Source organism: Trichomycterus rosablanca, chromosome 6, assembly GCF_030014385.1.
Source record: "Trichomycterus rosablanca isolate fTriRos1 chromosome 6, fTriRos1.hap1, whole genome shotgun sequence".
Classification (NCBI taxonomy): domain Eukaryota; kingdom Metazoa; phylum Chordata; class Actinopteri; order Siluriformes; family Trichomycteridae; genus Trichomycterus; species Trichomycterus rosablanca.
The window spans coordinates 23,022,816-23,042,310 of record NC_085993.1 but is presented as its reverse complement, the minus strand read 5'-3'; the positions used below and the strand labels follow the sequence as shown (position 1 = coordinate 23,042,310).

The 19,495-nt window shown below is 39.0% G+C and overlaps 1 protein-coding gene across 1 annotated transcript; it reads left to right on the top strand.

Moving 5' to 3' along the window:
* Window positions 1-227: 227 nt before the first annotated feature.
* On the top strand, window positions 228-2,737 carry LOC134316745 (odorant receptor 131-2-like). Its single transcript, XM_062997174.1, has 2 exons — window positions 228-622; window positions 2,191-2,737. The coding sequence occupies exons 1-2, from the start codon at window positions 228-230 to the stop codon at window positions 2,735-2,737; spliced, it is 942 nt and encodes a 313-aa protein (XP_062853244.1).
* The last annotated feature ends 16,758 nt before the right edge of the window (window positions 2,738-19,495 follow it).

Genomic DNA, 19,495 nt, shown 5'->3' with positions numbered 1-19,495 from the left:
GTGAAGCTTCACTCTGGCTGAGGAATTAAAGATCTAGCACTCTACACCTTATTTTTAAATGCTTTCTTATAACGTAAATACAGGTAAATATAAAGCATAAAATGCTAAAATATTATATATTCAAACATGTAATTTATAAAATGTTTTTACATATATGTATGTCATGTTAATAATGTTTTTGTATATTTATTTTACTTAAGGGATAATTCCTTTTCCATAACGTGACAATGAACACAACAGACCTACTTTGGACCATGGACAACTATCAGGAAGCTTTCACAAAAAACATTTTAATTGTTTTTTTAGCTGTAATCATTAATTTCATAAATGTGATGTTAGTGATCACTTTCTTTCTAAATCCAGTGTTTCACAGCGAACCCAGATACGTTTTATTCAACAATCTTGTAATCAATGACATCCTTATGATTTGCATATCAGTGTCTTTGTATGTTTTAATATATGCAGTCCCTAATTTAAATGTTTCTGTTTGTTGTACACTATTAGCAATAGCATCAACTAGTTTTATGAGCACTTCTTTAAATTTGACTGGTATGGCATTAGAACGTTACATTGCCGTCTGTAAACCACTGCACCACTCACAGATCTGCACACTGAAGAGGACCTACAGGTCCTTCTCAAAAAATTAGCATATTGTGATAAAGTTCATTATTTTCCATAATGTAATGATAAAAATTTAACTTTCATATATTTTAGATTCATTGCACACCAACTGAAATATTTCAGGTCTTTTATTGTTTTAATACTGATGATTTTGGCATACAGCTCATGAAAACCCTAAAAAAATTAGCATATTTCATCCGACCAATAAAAGAAAAGTGTTTTTAATACAAAAAAAGTCAACCTTCAAATAATTATGTTCAGTTATGCACTCAATACTTGGTCGGGAATCCTTTTGCAGAAATGACTGCTTCAATGCGGCGTGGCATGGAGGCAATCAGCCTGTGGCACTGCTGAGGTGTTATGGAGGCCCAGGATGCTTCGATAGCGGCCTTAAGCTCATCCAGAGTGTTGGGTCTTGTGTCTCTCAACTTTCTCTTCACAATATCCCACAGATTCTCTATGGGGTTCAGGTCAGGAGAGTTGGCAGGCCAATTGAGCACAGTAATACCATGGTCAGTAAACCATTCACCAGTGGTTTTGGCACTGTGAGCAGGTGCCAGGTCGTGCTGAAAAATGAAATCTTCATCTCCATAAAGCTTTTCAGCAGATGGAAGCATGAAGTGCTCCAAAATCTCCTGATAGCTAGCTACATTGACCCTGCCCTTGATAAAACACAGTGGACCAACACCAGCAGCTGACATGGCACCCCAGACCATCACTGACTGTGGGTACTTGACACTGGACTTCAGGCATTTTGGCATTTCCTTCTCCCCAGTCTTCCTCCAGACTCTGGCACCTTGATTTCCGAATGACATGCAAAATTTGCTTTAATCCGAAAACAGTACTTTGGACCACTGAGCAACAGTCCAGTGCTGCTGTTTCTGGTTCAAAAGTGGCTTGACCTGGGGAATGCGGCACCTGTAGCCCATTTCCTGCACACGCCTGTGCACGGTGGCTCTGGATGTTTCTACTCCAGACTCAGTCCACTGCTTCCGCAGGTCCCCCAAGGTCTGGAATCGGCCCTTCTCCACAATCTTCCTCAGGGTCCGGTCACCTCTTCTCGTTGTGCAGCGTTTTCTGCCACACTTTTTCCTTCCCACAGACTTCCCACTGAGGTGCCTTGATACAGCACTCTGGGAACAGCCTATTTGTTCAGAAATTTCTTTCTGTGTCTTACCCTCTTGCTTGAGGGTGTCAATGATGGCCTTCTGGACAGCAGTCAGGTCGGCAGTCTTACCCATGATTGCAGTTTTGAGTAATGAACCAGGCTGGGAGTTTTTAAAAGCCTCAGGAATCTTTTGCAGGTGTTTAGAGTTAATTCGTTGATTCAGATGATTAGGTTAATAGCTCGTTTAGAGAACCTTTTCATGATATGCTAATTTTTTGAGATAGGAATTTTGGGTTTTCATGAGCTGTATGCCAAAATCATCAGTATTAAAACAATAAAAGACCTGAAATATTTCAGTTGGTGTGCAATGAATCTAAAATATATGAAAGTTTAATTTTTATCATTACATTATGGAAAATAATGAACTTTATCACAATATGCTAATTTTTTGAGAAGGACCTGTATATTGTCATCTGTTTGATATGGGGGGTTGGAGCAATTCCTGCATTGGCGGACATCATCATAATTGCTTTAATGAAGCCCTGGTCTTTTTTTAATTCTTTTATCTTCTGTCAACCAATAGTTATATACAACACAAAGTATCATACACAAAGAGCAATTGTCACACAGTCCCTGTACTTGTTTGTGGTGTGGATAACTTTGATCTATACTTACGTTAGAGTTTATTTCATAGTCAAAAGATCCTCATCAAGTCATCATCAAAGTTCAGCCAAAAAGGCCCGAAACACAATACTTTTGCACGGTGGTCAGTTGCTCCTCTCTATGTGTTCTTATTTGTCACCTGTCTTGGATAAGCTGTTAATTCCACTTTTCCCAACTCATCGATCTAATATAGCTTTCTTTACCTATCTAATTACAAACATTGTACCTAGGCTCCTGAGCCCCCTAATTTATGGAGTTCGAGACCAGAAGTTTGCAAAATATATCAAAAGCTACTTTACTTGTAATGTGGTTAGGTTAAAATTTAAATCAGCCATACTAGGTTAACCATAATAGTTAATTAACCATAAATAATTAACCATAATAAGACTAGATCTGGATTAAACCAAAGGCTCAAATGTAAATAAAGGCATTTAAAATATATAGCTTAAAATGTTTTAATTATGAAACAATCTGCAGGAGACGCTGGTGTCCTTCTACCGCTGTTCTATGAGAAGTGTGTTGATGTACTAACTCGTGATGTGGGGTGCCAACTGTTTTGCAGAGGACAAGAGAGCTCCTCAGAGGGTCATGAATACCGCTCAGAATATACAGTAATTGGCTGCTCACTGCCCTCTTTGGAGAACCTTTTCAGCTATCACTGCCTCAACAATGCAACCAACACACTCAAAGACCCATCACATCCTGGACATCTATTTGATTTGCTGCTCTCTGGGAGACACTTTAGGTCCATCACATCACAGACTAAAAAACAGCTTCTATCCCAGGGCCATACATGAACTAAACACTAGCAAACACTTACTGCACTACACTAACTGAACGTATGGCTATTTATTTTTGTTTTTCATATTTCTGTTAATTTTCAGTGGCATTTAATTCCTATATTTTACTTAAATATATAAAATAATCACATTACATAGAGGAAAGCTGGGTGTATTAACTTGGAAATGTCATAAAATAAATGCCCTTATTGAGGCAGGTGAAAAAGTACAACAGCATGTGATTTAGTTTTTCCTTAAATGGCAAAGTTTATGGAGTTTCATGAAATTGTTTAAGTGTTATTGCCTGATGAAGAAAATAAACTATTAAAATGACTGGTATGAACCCAAAATGTCACCTTTCTAAAGGTTTCTTGATGGTGTTAAATTTTGACTTAAAGCTGATTAGATGGGTGGCGAGGAGAGAAAGAATAAGAAAAAAAGAATGAAAAAAAAAACTGAAATCACTTTAATCGCGAAGCTAAAATAAAACTAATTTCAAAGTAGCAGTGTATTAACACAGAGATTACCCAACTTTGTATGGAACGTCAACGGAATATATTGTTCCAACAAATAGTAAAAGGGCAATGCATTAGTGGTGGTAAATTAGGTTCATTTTATGGACTCGGGTTAATCGGAGTCACTCAGTAATGTGATCCAGTTCACTTGGGTCAGTTGAGTCAGTTGTACTGACATTCTGATTGCGATTGATTTACTGCATGAAAATGCATCCAAATATCACTCGTACTCCGTGCACTCATCTTCTGTAAATAAATCCTTCTCTCTTAATTCTTTTGGCACCTCACACTTCTCTTGTCAGTGACAAGTTGACACTTTTTTCTAAGTGGAATCTTGATCATGCAGGAGAGGGGGGTGGACTCACTTACCAATCAGATGGGTATATTAATGGGTCAAGGGTTTAAAATGACCATGGGGGCTATGATACTCCTTAAGTGGTACAGTCCTAAAGTAGCCTGTAAGCATTTGCATTTTAATAATAATATAACTATATTGTGTTGTTTTGCTTACAAGAAAATATGCTGCATTCTTTAATCTATACCACTACTACTGATAATAATAATAGTATGTGCATAAAATCAGCCACATAACGAACACCAGTGTGTTTAACCGCTTGTTTATTTGGAATATTTAACTTATTAATTAGATTCACGGACTGGAGTGAAGCCGGTTTAGCCAAATCATCTGAGTCCGTGGTGTTTCGGTGAGCCTGCTCACTCGTCTTGTGTACTTAGCAGCAGCCAGTTAGAGGACTCATAGGATCCGGGTTAATTGAGATTTCGGACTCGTGATTCCTGAATCAGTACAAAGATTTGAATCATTAACCCGGGTGATTCAAGAACCGCCCAGCTTTACAATGCATGCATATTGATCAATCGAACAACTCTAATACATTGATAAATTAAGCACACATTTGTTAGGATAAATCTTTTGTTCAAAAGGTCCTGAAGAAAGCAGTCGAAGGAAGTCCAGAAAGTACTCTTTAAAACACTTTATTAAGTGAAAAAATAATCTGTGAATATATATCAGAGCTAAGCCGGCCGGCGCTCCTTTTCTCCTGCAGTCTAGACACACCACGTAAGAAAGAGGCCGAACCTTTCTCCCCGCCGGTTTTTAAACTCAGCTAGGCTCCTCCTCCTTTACTGCTGGTGGAGCCAATGAAATGTGCTAAAGAGGCCCAGGCTCCGCCCTCTGCCAAGAGATTATGGCAGCCGCCATTTTGAATAGACCATGTGGGGGACATGCGGCATGCATGTCGTAAAGCTTGGAAAATGCCGTCAAATTTCCCATATTAAATGTACGTCTTTGTTCTGAAAAACCTAACAAGCCCCCCTTGAAAGCATCTTAATGCTTTCACAATAACTTTTAACTATAGGTTAGGTGTTTCTAGATCCCAGGAGATAAGGATAGCCGTCAGCAACCCCCCAATTTAACCCCTTCTGACTACATGGCCACTGGGCTGAATTTTATACAATAAAACGTTTCTAAAAAATAAAAAGGCTACCAGTTAAACTAAAGGAACCGTACCTATCGCAACAGCTCCTAACCCTGAAACAAACAAACAAACAAAAAATAATAAAAACAGGAAATCAAAATAAAGTAATTTAAAAAATAGGAAATCAAAAAGAGAAGAAAAATAAAATAAACACAATGGGTGCGTAGCTTCCACAGGAAGTCCGTTCAGGTTGTCCTCCACCAGACGGAGCTGCAGATATTCAGAAGGGGCCCATAGCTCCTGTGTCTCTGCATGACTCCTAATGTCTTATGGATTCTCCCCTGTCGGCCTTACCTGTTTCCACAGCAGCACAAACATTTCCTAAAAATAGCAGAGTACCAAACATATATACATTGTAAACAATCCTGAACTAACCCCTTGCGTTTTGTAGCTAAACTATGTGTGTTGCACTTAACTAGTGTTTTCAAAGATGGTCTATGTGTCTGCGAACTATATGTTTATGTTTTTTTTTTTTTTTTTTTTTTTTTTTCCTAGTCTAACTAAATTCTCCCCCCTCGTCTTGTTCCGCTCCGTTGATTCCGCTGGACTCTTCTTCCACATAGTCGGTTTTGTCGGGCTTTTCTGCTGTGGGTTGTTCCCTGTAGGCAGGTCCAGTTAGTGCCACTTCTGTCCCTTGGAGTGGGTCTTCCAGTCCCCTCAGTGTCTGCCTCTGCCAGTCCTTCCAAGTCTCCTTCCTTCATCACGGTGTGTGATTAGTAGTGTTGGTCCTCTCTCCTCATCTTGTCTGGTCGGTTTTACCTTTAATTAAGCAGAGTTAGTAGCACTTATACTGCTCGAAGTGGGTCTTCCGGCCCACCTTCAAGGGTATCCTCCTCATCATCATCTACATGATATCTCGACAAATCAGCCAACACCATCTGGATAACTGGTGGATCCTGCCCCCCTCTGCTTCCTCTACTCACTATATCTATTAAAAATTTTTTTATTAATACCCTGATGCACGGGATACCACAACAACAACATATCACTAAAATTATCAATCCTACACATACTGACCTCACCAAACTCGTAATAACTTCCTTCCATGGCCCAAACATCCCTTCTAGCCACTTAACCCATTCATACACACATACAATCATACAACAGACAAACATATAAGCTACTTACCCAGCCCTCACCGCAGCCACCCCACTCCCAACATCGGGATACACGGCCACGGTGAGCTTAGACACCACTGCCGCAAGGCTTTCTGGGTAAAGCCCGTGCCAGACCCAGTGGCGACGCTACACTGTCCCCTCCCTAATGGTCAACCGTCCCGGTGACCCACTCACCAGCGTCCACTGGGTGGCTCCATGTCTGGACCGCACCCCATTACACTGCCGAGTCGCTCTTCCACCCACTGCTGGACCGGGCACCCTGCCCCTGCAGCCACCTGGGCTAGCGCACTCGCACAGACCGGGCATATTGGCTCACCAAACCATCAGAGCCACCCAAACACCACGATCCCACTTCTGACACCAATGTGGCGCCGGCGAGTAAGGAAGGTTAGCGTCAGGGCCGCAAGTGAGCTGCCTTTGGTAGTTCATTCAGTGGTTTAGGGACAGACACCCATTCATACACACATCCCTTCTGAAAAATGTCCCCTGTTTATCGGTTCTGGTTTGTTGCTCCTGAAACAGGTGTAATTGTCTTTATAAGCTTTGATGTTGGTTGGAGTTGGTTCCTGAGTTAGTGGGTGAGACATGGATAAATTCTCTATGTGTTAAATTAGACATTTTAGACCGCTTTAAACAACCTTTCGAGCAAAATCTGTGACACGTATTAAGACAAAGATAAACTAATAGGTTTTAACGAGACACACCCTAGAACAGAAGATTCCTGCCTAGTCGAAGAATACGAGTATTCTTTTAACATTCACTGGCACAACTCACTCGGTTGTCCAAACACAACTCAGACAAAAGAACGTAAACCTCAGTACAACAACAGTGTCTACTGGAAACAAACAATTACTTCACCGCGACCGACAATGGCCCTATGGAAACAAACATATAGTTCAGGGCAATCGACAGTGATCCCCTGGAAACAAACAATCACTTCACCGCGACCGACAATGGCCCTATGGAAACAAACATATAGTTCAGGGCAATCGACAGTGATCCCCTGGAAACAAACAATTACTTCACCGCGACCGACAATGGCCCTATGGAAACAAACATATACTTCAGGGCAATCGACAGTGATCCCCTGGAAACAAACAATCACTTCACCGCGACCGACAATGGTCCTATGGAAACAAACATATACTTCAAGGCAATCGACAGTGATCCCCTGGAAACAAACAATTACTTCACAACCCTTCCTGCTATATAAAATTCCACTTCAAACAGTTCAAACTGATCAGAGCAGAAGGTGCATACACATTACATCTAACATTTTCTACACTTATTCTACTTCATCATCGTCGCATGCTAGAGAGCCTTCAAATTTTCTAAATCACATTTTTTCCAATACAAAATCACCAATCCACTATTTATTATTTTCTCTGCCATACTTAAAATAACAACAGCTCTGCTATATCAACTTCCATCAGTCCTACAAACCCCTGACTTATATTATTTATTCATTCAGATTTTTACCCCAACTTTTGGTCACTGGTACTAACACACCTCCTGCTTCTAACAATACAGACTACATTTCCCACAATCCAACAGACTCTCACATGACCATCTCCTGCTCCTAGTCAGCCAATCCCTCATGCTCATCATCACCAGCACTTTGATCCACTTTGGCTTTCTTGAATCACATTAAACTCTACTTAAACAGTTCCATTTAGTTAACTCACTGCAAAGTACTACCAACCTATACTATCTCTATTGTATTATTGTTACATCTCCCTACAAATGTCATTAACCCCACATCACTATGGTACCTGCATCCCTACTCTCACTAAAACACAAGCACTTGTAGCTCTTTCTAATTTACTCTTGTAACCAAAACTTTTTCTACACGAATTATTGTTATTCTAATACCTTACTGTAAAATACATCCAAAACCTCTATAAGATGTTACCGAACCCCTCACTTTTTATTATGGAACCCAGATCTTCAGGTGGATGTCTATTAAAACACACTACTGTCCCACACGGTCTTGAGATTTCACTGCATAACGTCTCCATCCAGTCTCACATCAGCTTTCCCTTCCTCTTGTCTGATGTCATTACTTTGGCATTCTGTACCTCAGCACCCCATATGCCTCTTGAACACTGCTTTACTCAAACATCAGAATGCAACAACAGCCATGACACACATCTGCAAGATCTGGTATTCATAATTTTTACATCATCTTTGGTACTGCATAAGTGTCCACCATCCTCAGCCAGTACACAGTAGATTAAATATCAGACTTCTCTTTACTCATGCAGGGCCTGCAGTTTATGGCCTCAACCCCCCGCTGGGTTGCTGTGTGTCTGTGAAACCTATGACCTGGGTCTCCAGTCACCCCCCTTCATGTACTTCTCTCCTAACAAGTTATTTTCTTCTCACTATTCCCTCAATCTTTAAATTGCACTCATCTATGATCATGCATAGTATTGCCACAAGGTTTACTGCACCACATTGAACCAATCTAACTTCTTCAATAAACTATATAGTATAAAATGAGTGAGTTGACCTGATCAATTAGCTAGAAAAGATTCATCGGATACAACACAAGCATCAAATATTACCAATTACCAATTACCAATTTCCAAAAAATATTACCAATTAAATTGAATCTTACCGGAGTCCGTGTAAGCAATTATATTTAATCTCCTGAGACCCGAGCTTTGATTTTTTCAATGCATTTTTCCTATTCCTTATGTTTTTAACCTTAGTTGGGCGACACGGTGGCTCAGTGGGTAGTACCGTCGCACACTGTCACAGCAAGAAGGTCGTCCCCCCGCGGAGCCCGCATGTTGGTTTTCCCCGGGTGCTCCGGTTTCCTCCCACAGTCCAAAGACATGCCAGCGAGGCGAACCAGAGACACTGAACCGTCCATGTCTGTGCCCGATACAACCTGAATCCCGTGCAATGAGCAACCACCGCTCCTGTCATAAATGTAACCAAAGTGCAAAACATAACGTCAAAATCTTAATAAAGAAGCAAACAAACTTTATTAGTGTTCTAGTACTTTTGCTACCACTAGCTGGCAGACAAAAGTGTCCACTAATGGGGACAATCGATCGAAGTTTAGCAGGTCAAGGAATAAGGCATAACAAAACCAAAATGTAATGTCCTCATATGTGACCGCAGGGTCGCAAAAGATTACCTTCACCAGGCGTCCCTGAATCTGCATGCATATACATACCTGAATCTGCATGCATATCCGTAGGTCTGCCAGTCCAGCTGCCCCAGCACAATGTATCACAGGATTTAATACACAAAGCGGCATATTAAACATAAATTCTTATTCCTGCCATAATACTCCCCCCTTTTTCAAATTTTACAATCAAATCTTGAAAATAAAATATTAAATAAACCTTCTAAATGTGTTTATCCTGTTGGAAAGCACAGAATTTTAAAGTTAGTTCAATCAAAGTCTGGTGTTAGCTGGACCTGTAAAACAAATAATGTCGTTATTGAGCAGTGGAAGGTGTGTAACAGCTTTGTCGGCAGTGTCACCTCTGGCATTGTAAAAAGTGGTAGGATTAAGTACATTACAGCATTTGATAATAATGTTCAATTTTAGAAGTACACTGTAGTATTTATACAATCATTAACTTGATACGTGAGATGTTTTCCTTTCAGTTATAGAACATAATTTGGCAAGATCACTTAGTATAACTACGGATATTTCTGTAGCAAAGACAGAAAGAAAATTCTGCACAAATCCAGAAGGGATCAGAGTCCCTGTCTTGTACAGAAATAGTGGTACCTTCAGGCATTATTTCCAATTTAATTCCAGAGGCAAACAAATGATCACACCTCATAAGATTTATAGGGCTATGAAATCTCACTCTTTACAACTACACAATATTTTAGAAACAGTAACATGTTAGCTTTTACCTTTTACTTGTATTCAGCATTTGTACACAGTGAAAAACACGACCTCACTCAAATAAACATAAGCTTTGACAATATATAATCTAATATATCAACACATGTCTTAATCAGAGGTGGAAAGAGTACAAAAAATTGTATTCAAGTAAAAGTACTATTACCTTAATGAATCTTTACTCAATTACGAGCAAAGTTACTACTTTGAAAATCCACTCAAGCAAAAAGTAGAAAGTAACGCATTTAAAATGTACTCACCGAGTAAACAGCAGGGGGTCTCCTCTGTGTAATGTAAACGGGAGTGGATACAAACCTCAACAGTAGTTTTTAATTCAAATGTAATAGAAGAAACGTTGTCCTTAACTCAAAAGCAATAAAAGAAACATGTTGATGCAACACTTAAAACAGTTAGGGATGTGTAATGTGTCATTTCAAATGACATAAAACTTTTTCAAAGACACCCACTAGCGATGTGTCGTAAAATGATTCGAATCCATGAATCGGCTCTTCTAACCGAAACAAAGGAACCGACTCTTCCGGCAGTCGCCATGTAAACACGCGGCTCTTCAAAAGGAACCGAGACAAAAGACTCGACTCACTGTCGCAAAATTCGCTGCAGCAGTTTCACAGCCGCGATTTCTTTAGCGTTTTTTTATTTTTTTTTTATTTTGCTCGGTAACAGCTGCTATTCAAAATGTAACAATTACTAATACAAAACATACTTAAGCAAAAGCAAAATTACAGTCTGTGAAATGTGCTTTAAAAACTACTGTGTTACAGTAACCAGTGCGATCAGAGCGGTAACACTAAAGCACTGGATTCGTGTATGTATGTGTATTGATCGAATTTGTTTAAAATCATATCCCCGCTATTGAAACATTCCCCACTTGCGACATATTGATGTCGAATTATTGCCCAGCATTACCCCACACATTAAAACAAAAAACAATATAACAATCTCTCAACAATACATGCAAAGCTCCTAACACGATTAACAAGCGTTGGGTTAGTCAAAATTTTTTTTAATCTTATTCACTATAACAACTCTGATTAAGGAGATTTTCCTTAACTATTTGTGTGAAAATGTCCTATGTCACACATGGATGAATTCCACTCTTTCCTGGTTTAAGAACCTTAAAGTTCAAGAGCGCTATCTACCTAAAAACACACTTAATAAGGTACCATAAATACTTCATCTTAACTCAGTTATCTTAAGATTATAAAAATAAAGTCGATTATAAAATTAACTGCAGCACTTACCCAATCCAGGCGTACAAAGATAGCCGATGGACAAGATACGGCAAGCTGCTCACATGGAGCCAAAAAGGCGGATACACAGAAAAATACGCTCAGCTCTCCCAGAGCCAAAATGGTGGACAGACAGAAAACCACGCTCAGCTCTCCCAGAGCCAAAATGGTGGACAGACAGAAAACCACGCTCAGCTCTCTGGTCCAAAATGGCCGCCGAACAAAAGAAACCACGCTGCGCAACCCAGAGCCAAAATGGCGGACAGACAAAGCCACGCTGCGTTCTCAAGAAACAAAATGGCGGATAGACGGGAGACCACGTTGCATTCCCAAGACAAAATGGCGTACAGACAGAAAGCCAAAATGGCGGACAGACAGAAAAACACGCGTGTGCAAGATGGCGGACAAACAAAAGGTTACATATAAATACGCACAGAAACACTGACAAACAAACTCCCGATGTACTGTTTTCGAACCAAATTTAGAATTTAAAGTAGTCTAATTAACCGAACTCCGTTCCCGAAACAGTCAAGTCCGAATTTTAGGACAATCTTTTTCATAGAATCCCGTTTTTTTAAACTGCCAGACGCCTAAGATTTCCACGTTCAAATCATAGAACCCCGTCCTTTGAACTGCCAGGTAATAGATTTCCAACGTTTGCTCATTCATAGAATCCCGTTTTTTTAAAACTGCCAGACCCTAGGTTTTACAACGCTCGAATTATAGAATCTATAGAATTAACCCAGTCCCAGACTCGTTAAAACTTAGATCTTTCGAATCACGCGCCCCTGCTTTTGAAACAGACAGACACGTTTCGCTCCAATGGTGTTCCGGGTGAAGCCTCTGCCGAACAGCCCTTTACCGTTTATTTTGCTCGGTCTGATTCAAACTCAGCAATCAGGAAACATAAATTTTTTTTAGCTCCAACATATATTCACAGTTTTAAACTATCTAATAATACTTTAGTAATTTAATCAGACACTTACGGATTCTGAGATTCACTTTCACACTCAGTACACTAAATAATAAATGCATCTAATATATATACAGAGAACTTCTGTTTACCTTAAGCAGGCGCGCGCCTTGTACTGAGCACAAAAGATTTTTTCAGAATTCCTGGTCTTACCTCAGTCAGCTGAATTAATTCGATGCTATCCTCAGACCTCCTGAACCATCCTCTGGCTACCATTTGTTAGGATAAATCTTTTGTTCAAAAGGTCCTGAAGAAAGCAGTCGAAGGAAGTCCAGAAAGTACTCTTTAAAACACTTTATTAAGTGAAAAAATAATCTGTGAATATATATCAGAGCTAAGCCGGCCGGCGCTCCTTTTCTCCTGCAGTCTAGACACACCACGTAAGAAAGAGGCCGAACCTTTCTCCCCGCCGGTTTTTAAACTCAGCTAGGCTCCTCCTCCTTTACTGCTGGTGGAGCCAATGAAATGTGCTAAAGAGGCCCAGGCTCCGCCCTCTGCCAAGAGATTATGGCAGCCGCCATTTTGAATAGACCATGTGGGGGACATGCGGCATGCATGTCGTAAAGCTTGGAAAATGCCGTCAAATTTCCCATATTAAATGTACGTCTTTGTTCTGAAAAACCTAACACATCTGTGACACAAACAGAGAGCAACATTTTCAGTGTATTAGGTCCACTGTAAAAAAATATTTTAAAGTTTTTATTTTGAAAATAAAGTCAAAATGATTATGAGAATAAAGTCAAAATGATTATTCTCATAATCATTTTAACTTTATTTTCATAATCATTTTGACTTTATTTCATTATGGTCAAAGAGTGTGCAGCCGTCGTAGGCTTGTCAGGTCTCAGTATCTGGATTTGCCCGCCAGCACTAAGGGCAGCCATCTTGTATGAAAATACAAAATTGTACGAAATGTCAGCTCTGGTGTCCAAGCGTGTTTTACCGCTGCACCACCTGAGCAACACAGTCTCATCAATTTAAAACAAATCTTGCAAAGCTTATGCAGAAGTAGAGCTGGGATTAAACAATTTCACATGATTTAGCTCAGACCTGGAATAAATGGTTTAGCTGGCTCCATTTAGTTGCCATCTTTGGCATCTTAAGAAGCTTTATTCCTAGAGGTTTTGGTGACATATGCACAGTTGCATCACTTTTGTGATGGTAGTGAGATGTGCCTCTCACCTTAGTCTCACAAATTATAGGGATAAAGTTTGTCTTTTGCCTTCAGAAAGTCTGACGTGCTGCTGACAAAAACCTGGGGACCAAAAAATCTCCTATCTGATAGACTTTGAGTGGATCTCCCTACATTCATGTTTGTTGGAATAGATTATTTTAGACCTAGGTAGGGTGAAACGGGCCGTGTGTGACTCGCAGGCCATAGATTGCCCACCACTGCTTATAAGGAACTTAGTTTCAGAGGGTAACTTAAGCCTAAGTTAATAATGGCTATTCCACCAATAGAAAATTATTACAAGGGAAAACAAGCAAGCATACAGCAAAATGACATCAGTAATGGCTTAATTGCCCCATCACACTGGGCTGCCCCCAAGGATTCTGTCATTGTAAATCCTTTTGACAACTGTATCACCAAACACTTTTTTGACACAGCAGACTAACCTGTCACTGCAATTTTAATACAATATTGACTTCAGCTTTTACTTAGTGTATATTGTAGGCAAGAAAAGCTGTATAGTACAGTACTGAGTCTAGCCCAGTTGCAGTAGAAGTGGATGACCAAATCACAGAAAAAAAACATTTATGCTGAACATGACACTAATTATCCATGTTGTCAGAAAAAAAAGAGATTAAAAAAAGTGTTACAACAAAAATGTGAACATGGCCAGGGTGGTGGCATGATCTGAAATGTTTAAACCATTATGCTGCTGTTTATTTTGCCTATCATGTTCTTTAGAATGCTGGGGTATTTTAAAGTGTGTTTGTAGTGTTTTGTGTAGCAGTCAGGTTTTATATGCAGCATTATTTATGTATATTTATATATGTATATTTAAGTATGTTGTGTACTCTTCCTTTGCCCATTAAATAATATTTATTGTTATTGCTTTTTACTTAATATTGTCCCCATTATGCATGTTGTATGGCCACTTAAACACTATGAATAGTCTTTGTATAAGTAATGACATCTTCACATTCACTAAAAACAAACTTTATTTGAGGGATCTGGCTTAAGTCTAAGAATGAGTGTGCTATGAGATTGTATTACACTTAAATACACTGTGTGTGTGTGTGTGTGTGTGTGTGTGTGTGTGTGTGTGTGTGTGTGGTTTGGTTTAACAAAATGTAAATGAATTATGGTTTAATCGTTTGAACTGATGGTCTAACAATTAACATTTCACTGTGCCTTTTTAAACGGGAAATGAGGTTGTTTTACTGTTATGACACGAGGTGGCAGCGTAACCAAAATTCTCTTACAGCATTAGTGACTTGAATTTTAACTGCATTTGAGCGTTTGCATGTGTAACCCAACTACTGTACATACACAGGGGCGTAACTACCGGGGGGGCAGGTGCACTGGGGCCCATGAACTTATGTTAACCTATGGGGCCCATGAGCTCCTAGTTACGCCACTGTGTGTGAGACATGGTCACCCACTGTCCCTCACCTGGTGGCAGGTGTGTGTAGAGTGCTGCTAGTATGCAGCTCTCTCTGTGCTCCCCCAGTAGGTGGGGCAGTTTATCGGGGTCTGGGAGGGAGTTAAAGTTGGGAATGATGGTGGTACTTGGTACATTAAGTGAGAAAGTGCAGCTCTGTCTCTACTGTCTCTTTACTCCTTATTACTTTGAACATTACAATATTAGGTCAAGTGATCGGTTATTAAATGTCTTTATTAACTGTACACCAAATGAAGTGCATATATCATCCCATGAGTCCTTTTACGGAGTATACTTGTCTACCACATTGATATGAACTCAAGTACAGTTTTACATCTGATACTGTAGCTGCTCGATTTTAAAAAAACTTTGTGTAAAAGCCTAATGCTCTTTTAAAAGGGAAAACGCATCTGGATATTTTTATCTGGCATGTTAGTATTAAGTGCTGTCACAAAGTAAAAATTACGTTTAATTAAAAATTATACGTTTATTATGGACCCTGTGTTTAATCTATAGTGCAAAGGTAAAAAAAGGTGGTAAATAAAAAAACAACAATGATTGAGTATTTTTTAATGCATTGCTTTTATTAGTAAGATAAATAACTATTAGTAAAATGTTATGCAAATGTCATCCCAGTAGAAAAGATTTTTTTACTTACCAGCTCATCAGTGTTGTGATTTTATGTCTTAAACTTACATGCTATACTCCCTTTTTTAACCCCTGAATTTTAAGGTTATTTTAAATTTGCTTTTTAAGGCCTGTTTGTCTTCTGCCTCATGCTTTTCCTCGTCAACCTCTGTGTGCTTTTCCTTCTCCTTCCTGTTACACTCCACCTTTTTCTCCATCTTCAGTTTCTTTTTTAGCTCTTTCAGCTCAACGAGGAGCTTTGATTTTTCATTCTTCATTTCTTTTTCTAGATCCTTCAGCTTCTTTTTCCCCTCCTGTTTTTCTCGTATGGCCTCCTTTTTCAGAAATTTTACTTTTTAATTTCAGGTCTTCAATTTCCTTTTGTCTTCTCTGCTTTGCCTCGTCCATATCAAGCTTTAGTTTCACCCTTCTCCTCCTTTTCAATCTCAGACCATTCAGCTATCTTGGCATGAAACTCCATTTCCAAACGGTGTATTTTTTCATCAGATGGCTCGTTTGAAATGTTGTCAATAACAGGACCAGTTGCTTCTTCCTCCACAGTCTTTATGCCATCCATAACAGTACCTTCCAGTATTATACCAATGCTGGATGTTCAAAGGTGCAGGGCATTTGGATATGGTTGCTGGCTGTCTTCAGGTATAACAAACAAAATCCCAACAGGAATCTGTTTGAAATCTGTGATCCAGCAGATAAAAAGTAAGGTTGTAAATATAAGGTAAAATTTATCCCTGCAAAGGCCTTCATGGCTTTATCATCCCGACATCATGTATCTACATGCATTTTCTCAAAAAAAAAGTTTTATTGTTTTATTATGAGAAAGCACATGAACGGTGATTTTTTAATGATTTGTGTTAACAAATTCTATTAAAACATTAGATCAAATACTGAACTGTCTTGTTTAGCTTGTTTGTCTTTGCCATTGGGTTCCACTGCTTACCAAAAAAACTATTGAAAAACAACAACATTACATAGCAAAATATTTAAAAGCCTAAACACTAAAGGAAAAGCATTTTATTATTTTGTATTATTTTATTTATTATTATTATCTTCACATTCACTACGAGCAAACTTTATTTGGGTGATCTGACTCATTGGTGTGCTTTGAGATTTTCGTACACTTAAATACTGTGTTTGTGTGGTTTGGTTTAACAAAATGTAGATGAATTATGGTTTCATCGTTTGACTGTTCAACAAATTAAAAAATTAAAAAGGTTTCGCTGTGCCTTTTTTTAAACGGGAAATAAGGTTGTTTTACTATTTTATGACATGAGATGGCAGCGTAACCAAACTTTTCATATTTCAACTATTCAGATTCTTCTTTGCCTACATACATTCATACATATTTGCGTTCATTTACTCACTGCCTCCGATCACCAGTCCATCACTGGGCAAACACACACGCACACACACACACTGTTGACGATTTTGGTAGCTCCAATTAACCTGACTGCATTGTTGGAGAAAACCAGAGCACCTACAGGAAATATGCAAGAGGAAATATGGTTCACACCTAATCCATCTAATAACAACAATAATAATAATAATAATAATAATAATTGATCTAATACATCTGCCATGCAGCCACTGTTGGGCCCTTGAGCAAGGTACTTAACTCCCTCTGCTCCAGAGGCACCGTACAATGGTTGACCCTGCACTTGGACCCCAGCTTCCTAACAAGCTGGGATATGCGAAGAAAGAATTTCATTGTACTGTACAAGTGTATATGTGTATATGAGAAATAAAGGCATTCTATTCTATTAAAGCATGGTAAACTCTTAAAGGCCAAAGCACTACAGAGTTCAGTGTTTTTCCTGCTCAGTTACAGTTATATCAATTTGGTGGACACTCACTTGAATGTCGTTGGACTGTGGGAGGAAACCAGAGCTCCCAGAGGAAACCCACACAGAGAACATGCAAACTCCACACAGAAAGGACCCAAACTGCCCCACCTGGTGATCAAACCCAGGACCTTCTTGCTGTGAGGCGACAGTGTTATCCACTCAAGTTAAATTAGATGTTAAATTAGATGTTTAAAAATGACTCTGTATACTGATACTGTATCTGTGGTTTAAAAGATTTAAATCTGTTTTTCTAAGGGACAGGTGTGGCCTAGTGGTTAAGGTACTGGACTTGTAAACCAAAAAGTTGCTGGTTCAAGCCCTACCACTGCCAGGCTGACACTGTTGGGCTCCTGAGCAAGGCCCTAAACCCTCAATTGCTTAGACAATATACTGTCACAGTGCTGTAAGTCGTTTTGGATAAAAGTGTCTGCTAAATGCCGTAAATGTAATGTAAATGTTTTATTTATGGTTATCTGGTTTATGACTTTATATGCTAACATTCTCTGACATGTTGAATATGACATTTTGCTATGCCACTTCGCAAATAAATATGAAATATTAAAATTCTATATGAGCTCAATTGTAGCCATCATTAAGTCTTTGCTCTAAAGCATGTAAGCATTATCTTGACATAATTAAAACTAAATTATTACTAATTTTATTTTTCAAAAGTTAAGATGGTAAAAAGAGCCCGCAATTGAAGAATCACCCATATAACAATTTTTTTATGTACCTACCATTCTTGGTTTCATATTTGATAATTGATTCTAGACATATGGGGTGACCATTGCATATTTATTTTTACCTAAAGGAATTTATTTCCAAAATCTGTATAGATTGTGCACCACTAATGTCAAATTTTAGTGCCTGTAATCTTCTAAAAAAACAGCATTCCACAACAAGAACAGTTTGTACTTAAAAATCTTGATAAAGAATGTCTGGTCATCGGTCAGTAGTCTGAAACTCATGCACAATTGGTTTATGCAAAAAGTCCACCCCAAAATGGCTCAAAATAAACAACATTACGGTTTTGGAGTAGCCTAAATGAACCCTAACTTAATCTCCAGTAAGATGCTATGGCAGGGCATAACAGCCTTTCAAAGGGCATAACATTTTTTCTTTGATTAATAAATTGGCCATTTAAAACACTTCATTTTTGTCTTGTTTAACTTTTTACAAGGATATAAAATGACACTTTATGGCCAAAAGTATATGGAAATCTGACCATGAGTTTGGTAAACAACAAACTAGTCATTAAGATGCAGCTGCACTCCCCCCTCCTTTTTGTAGTTACAACAGCCTTCAATCCTATCCTATTCCACTGTCTGTGGGAATTTGTGCCCATTTAGAAAAAAGGCAAAATGTTAGCCTTTTTATTCAAAAGAAAAACATCCAAGCCCAGCTACATTTTGCAAAAACCTACATCAAGTCTGCCAAAAGCATGTGGAAAAATGTGTCTGATAAGACCAAGGTTACAAACTTACTGGCCATAATTCCAAGGTATGTTTAGCGTAAAAACAGCACTGTGCATCAAACTAATCCATATCAACAAAAGCCATACCAAAAGTGAATCATGGTGGGGGCAGAATTATATTAGGCTGATTTTTGTTTCAGCTGGAATTCTAATACCAGTCAGTTATGGCACAAAACCTTCAGGCATCTGCTAAAAATCTAAAGCACATTTCACTGCAGTTCACTCGTTTAAGAGTTGTGTACTGTAACAGATTATTTAAATGTATTTAAATAAATGCTGAAATACAGACTGGACTCACACTGTCTAGCTGCTAGACTCTAGCGCTGCTCTATCAGAGCAAACACGCGTAACAGCAGCGCAGAGCACACAGTAGTATCTGAGCACTGCTGTATGCAGACAGACGCATTCCCTCAACAAGCGCAGCTATATTCACGAGTAGGGCGTCGTTAAAAATACAACCCACTCGCTTATCTATTACATGCGGGGTAATACATCTATGAAAGTGGCTTTACGCACTCGGGAGATA

What these genes read in the sequence shown, in the direction of transcription:
- LOC134316745 (XM_062997174.1), top strand. Translation starts at nt 228, where the DNA reads ATGAACACAACAGACCTACTTTGGACCATGGACAACTATCAGGAAGCT. An exon ending in ATCTGCACACTGAAGAGGAC is followed by an intron (nt 623 to 2,190) that starts CTACAGGTCCTT and finishes TGAGAAGGACCT; the next exon opens with GTATATTGTCATCTGTTTGA.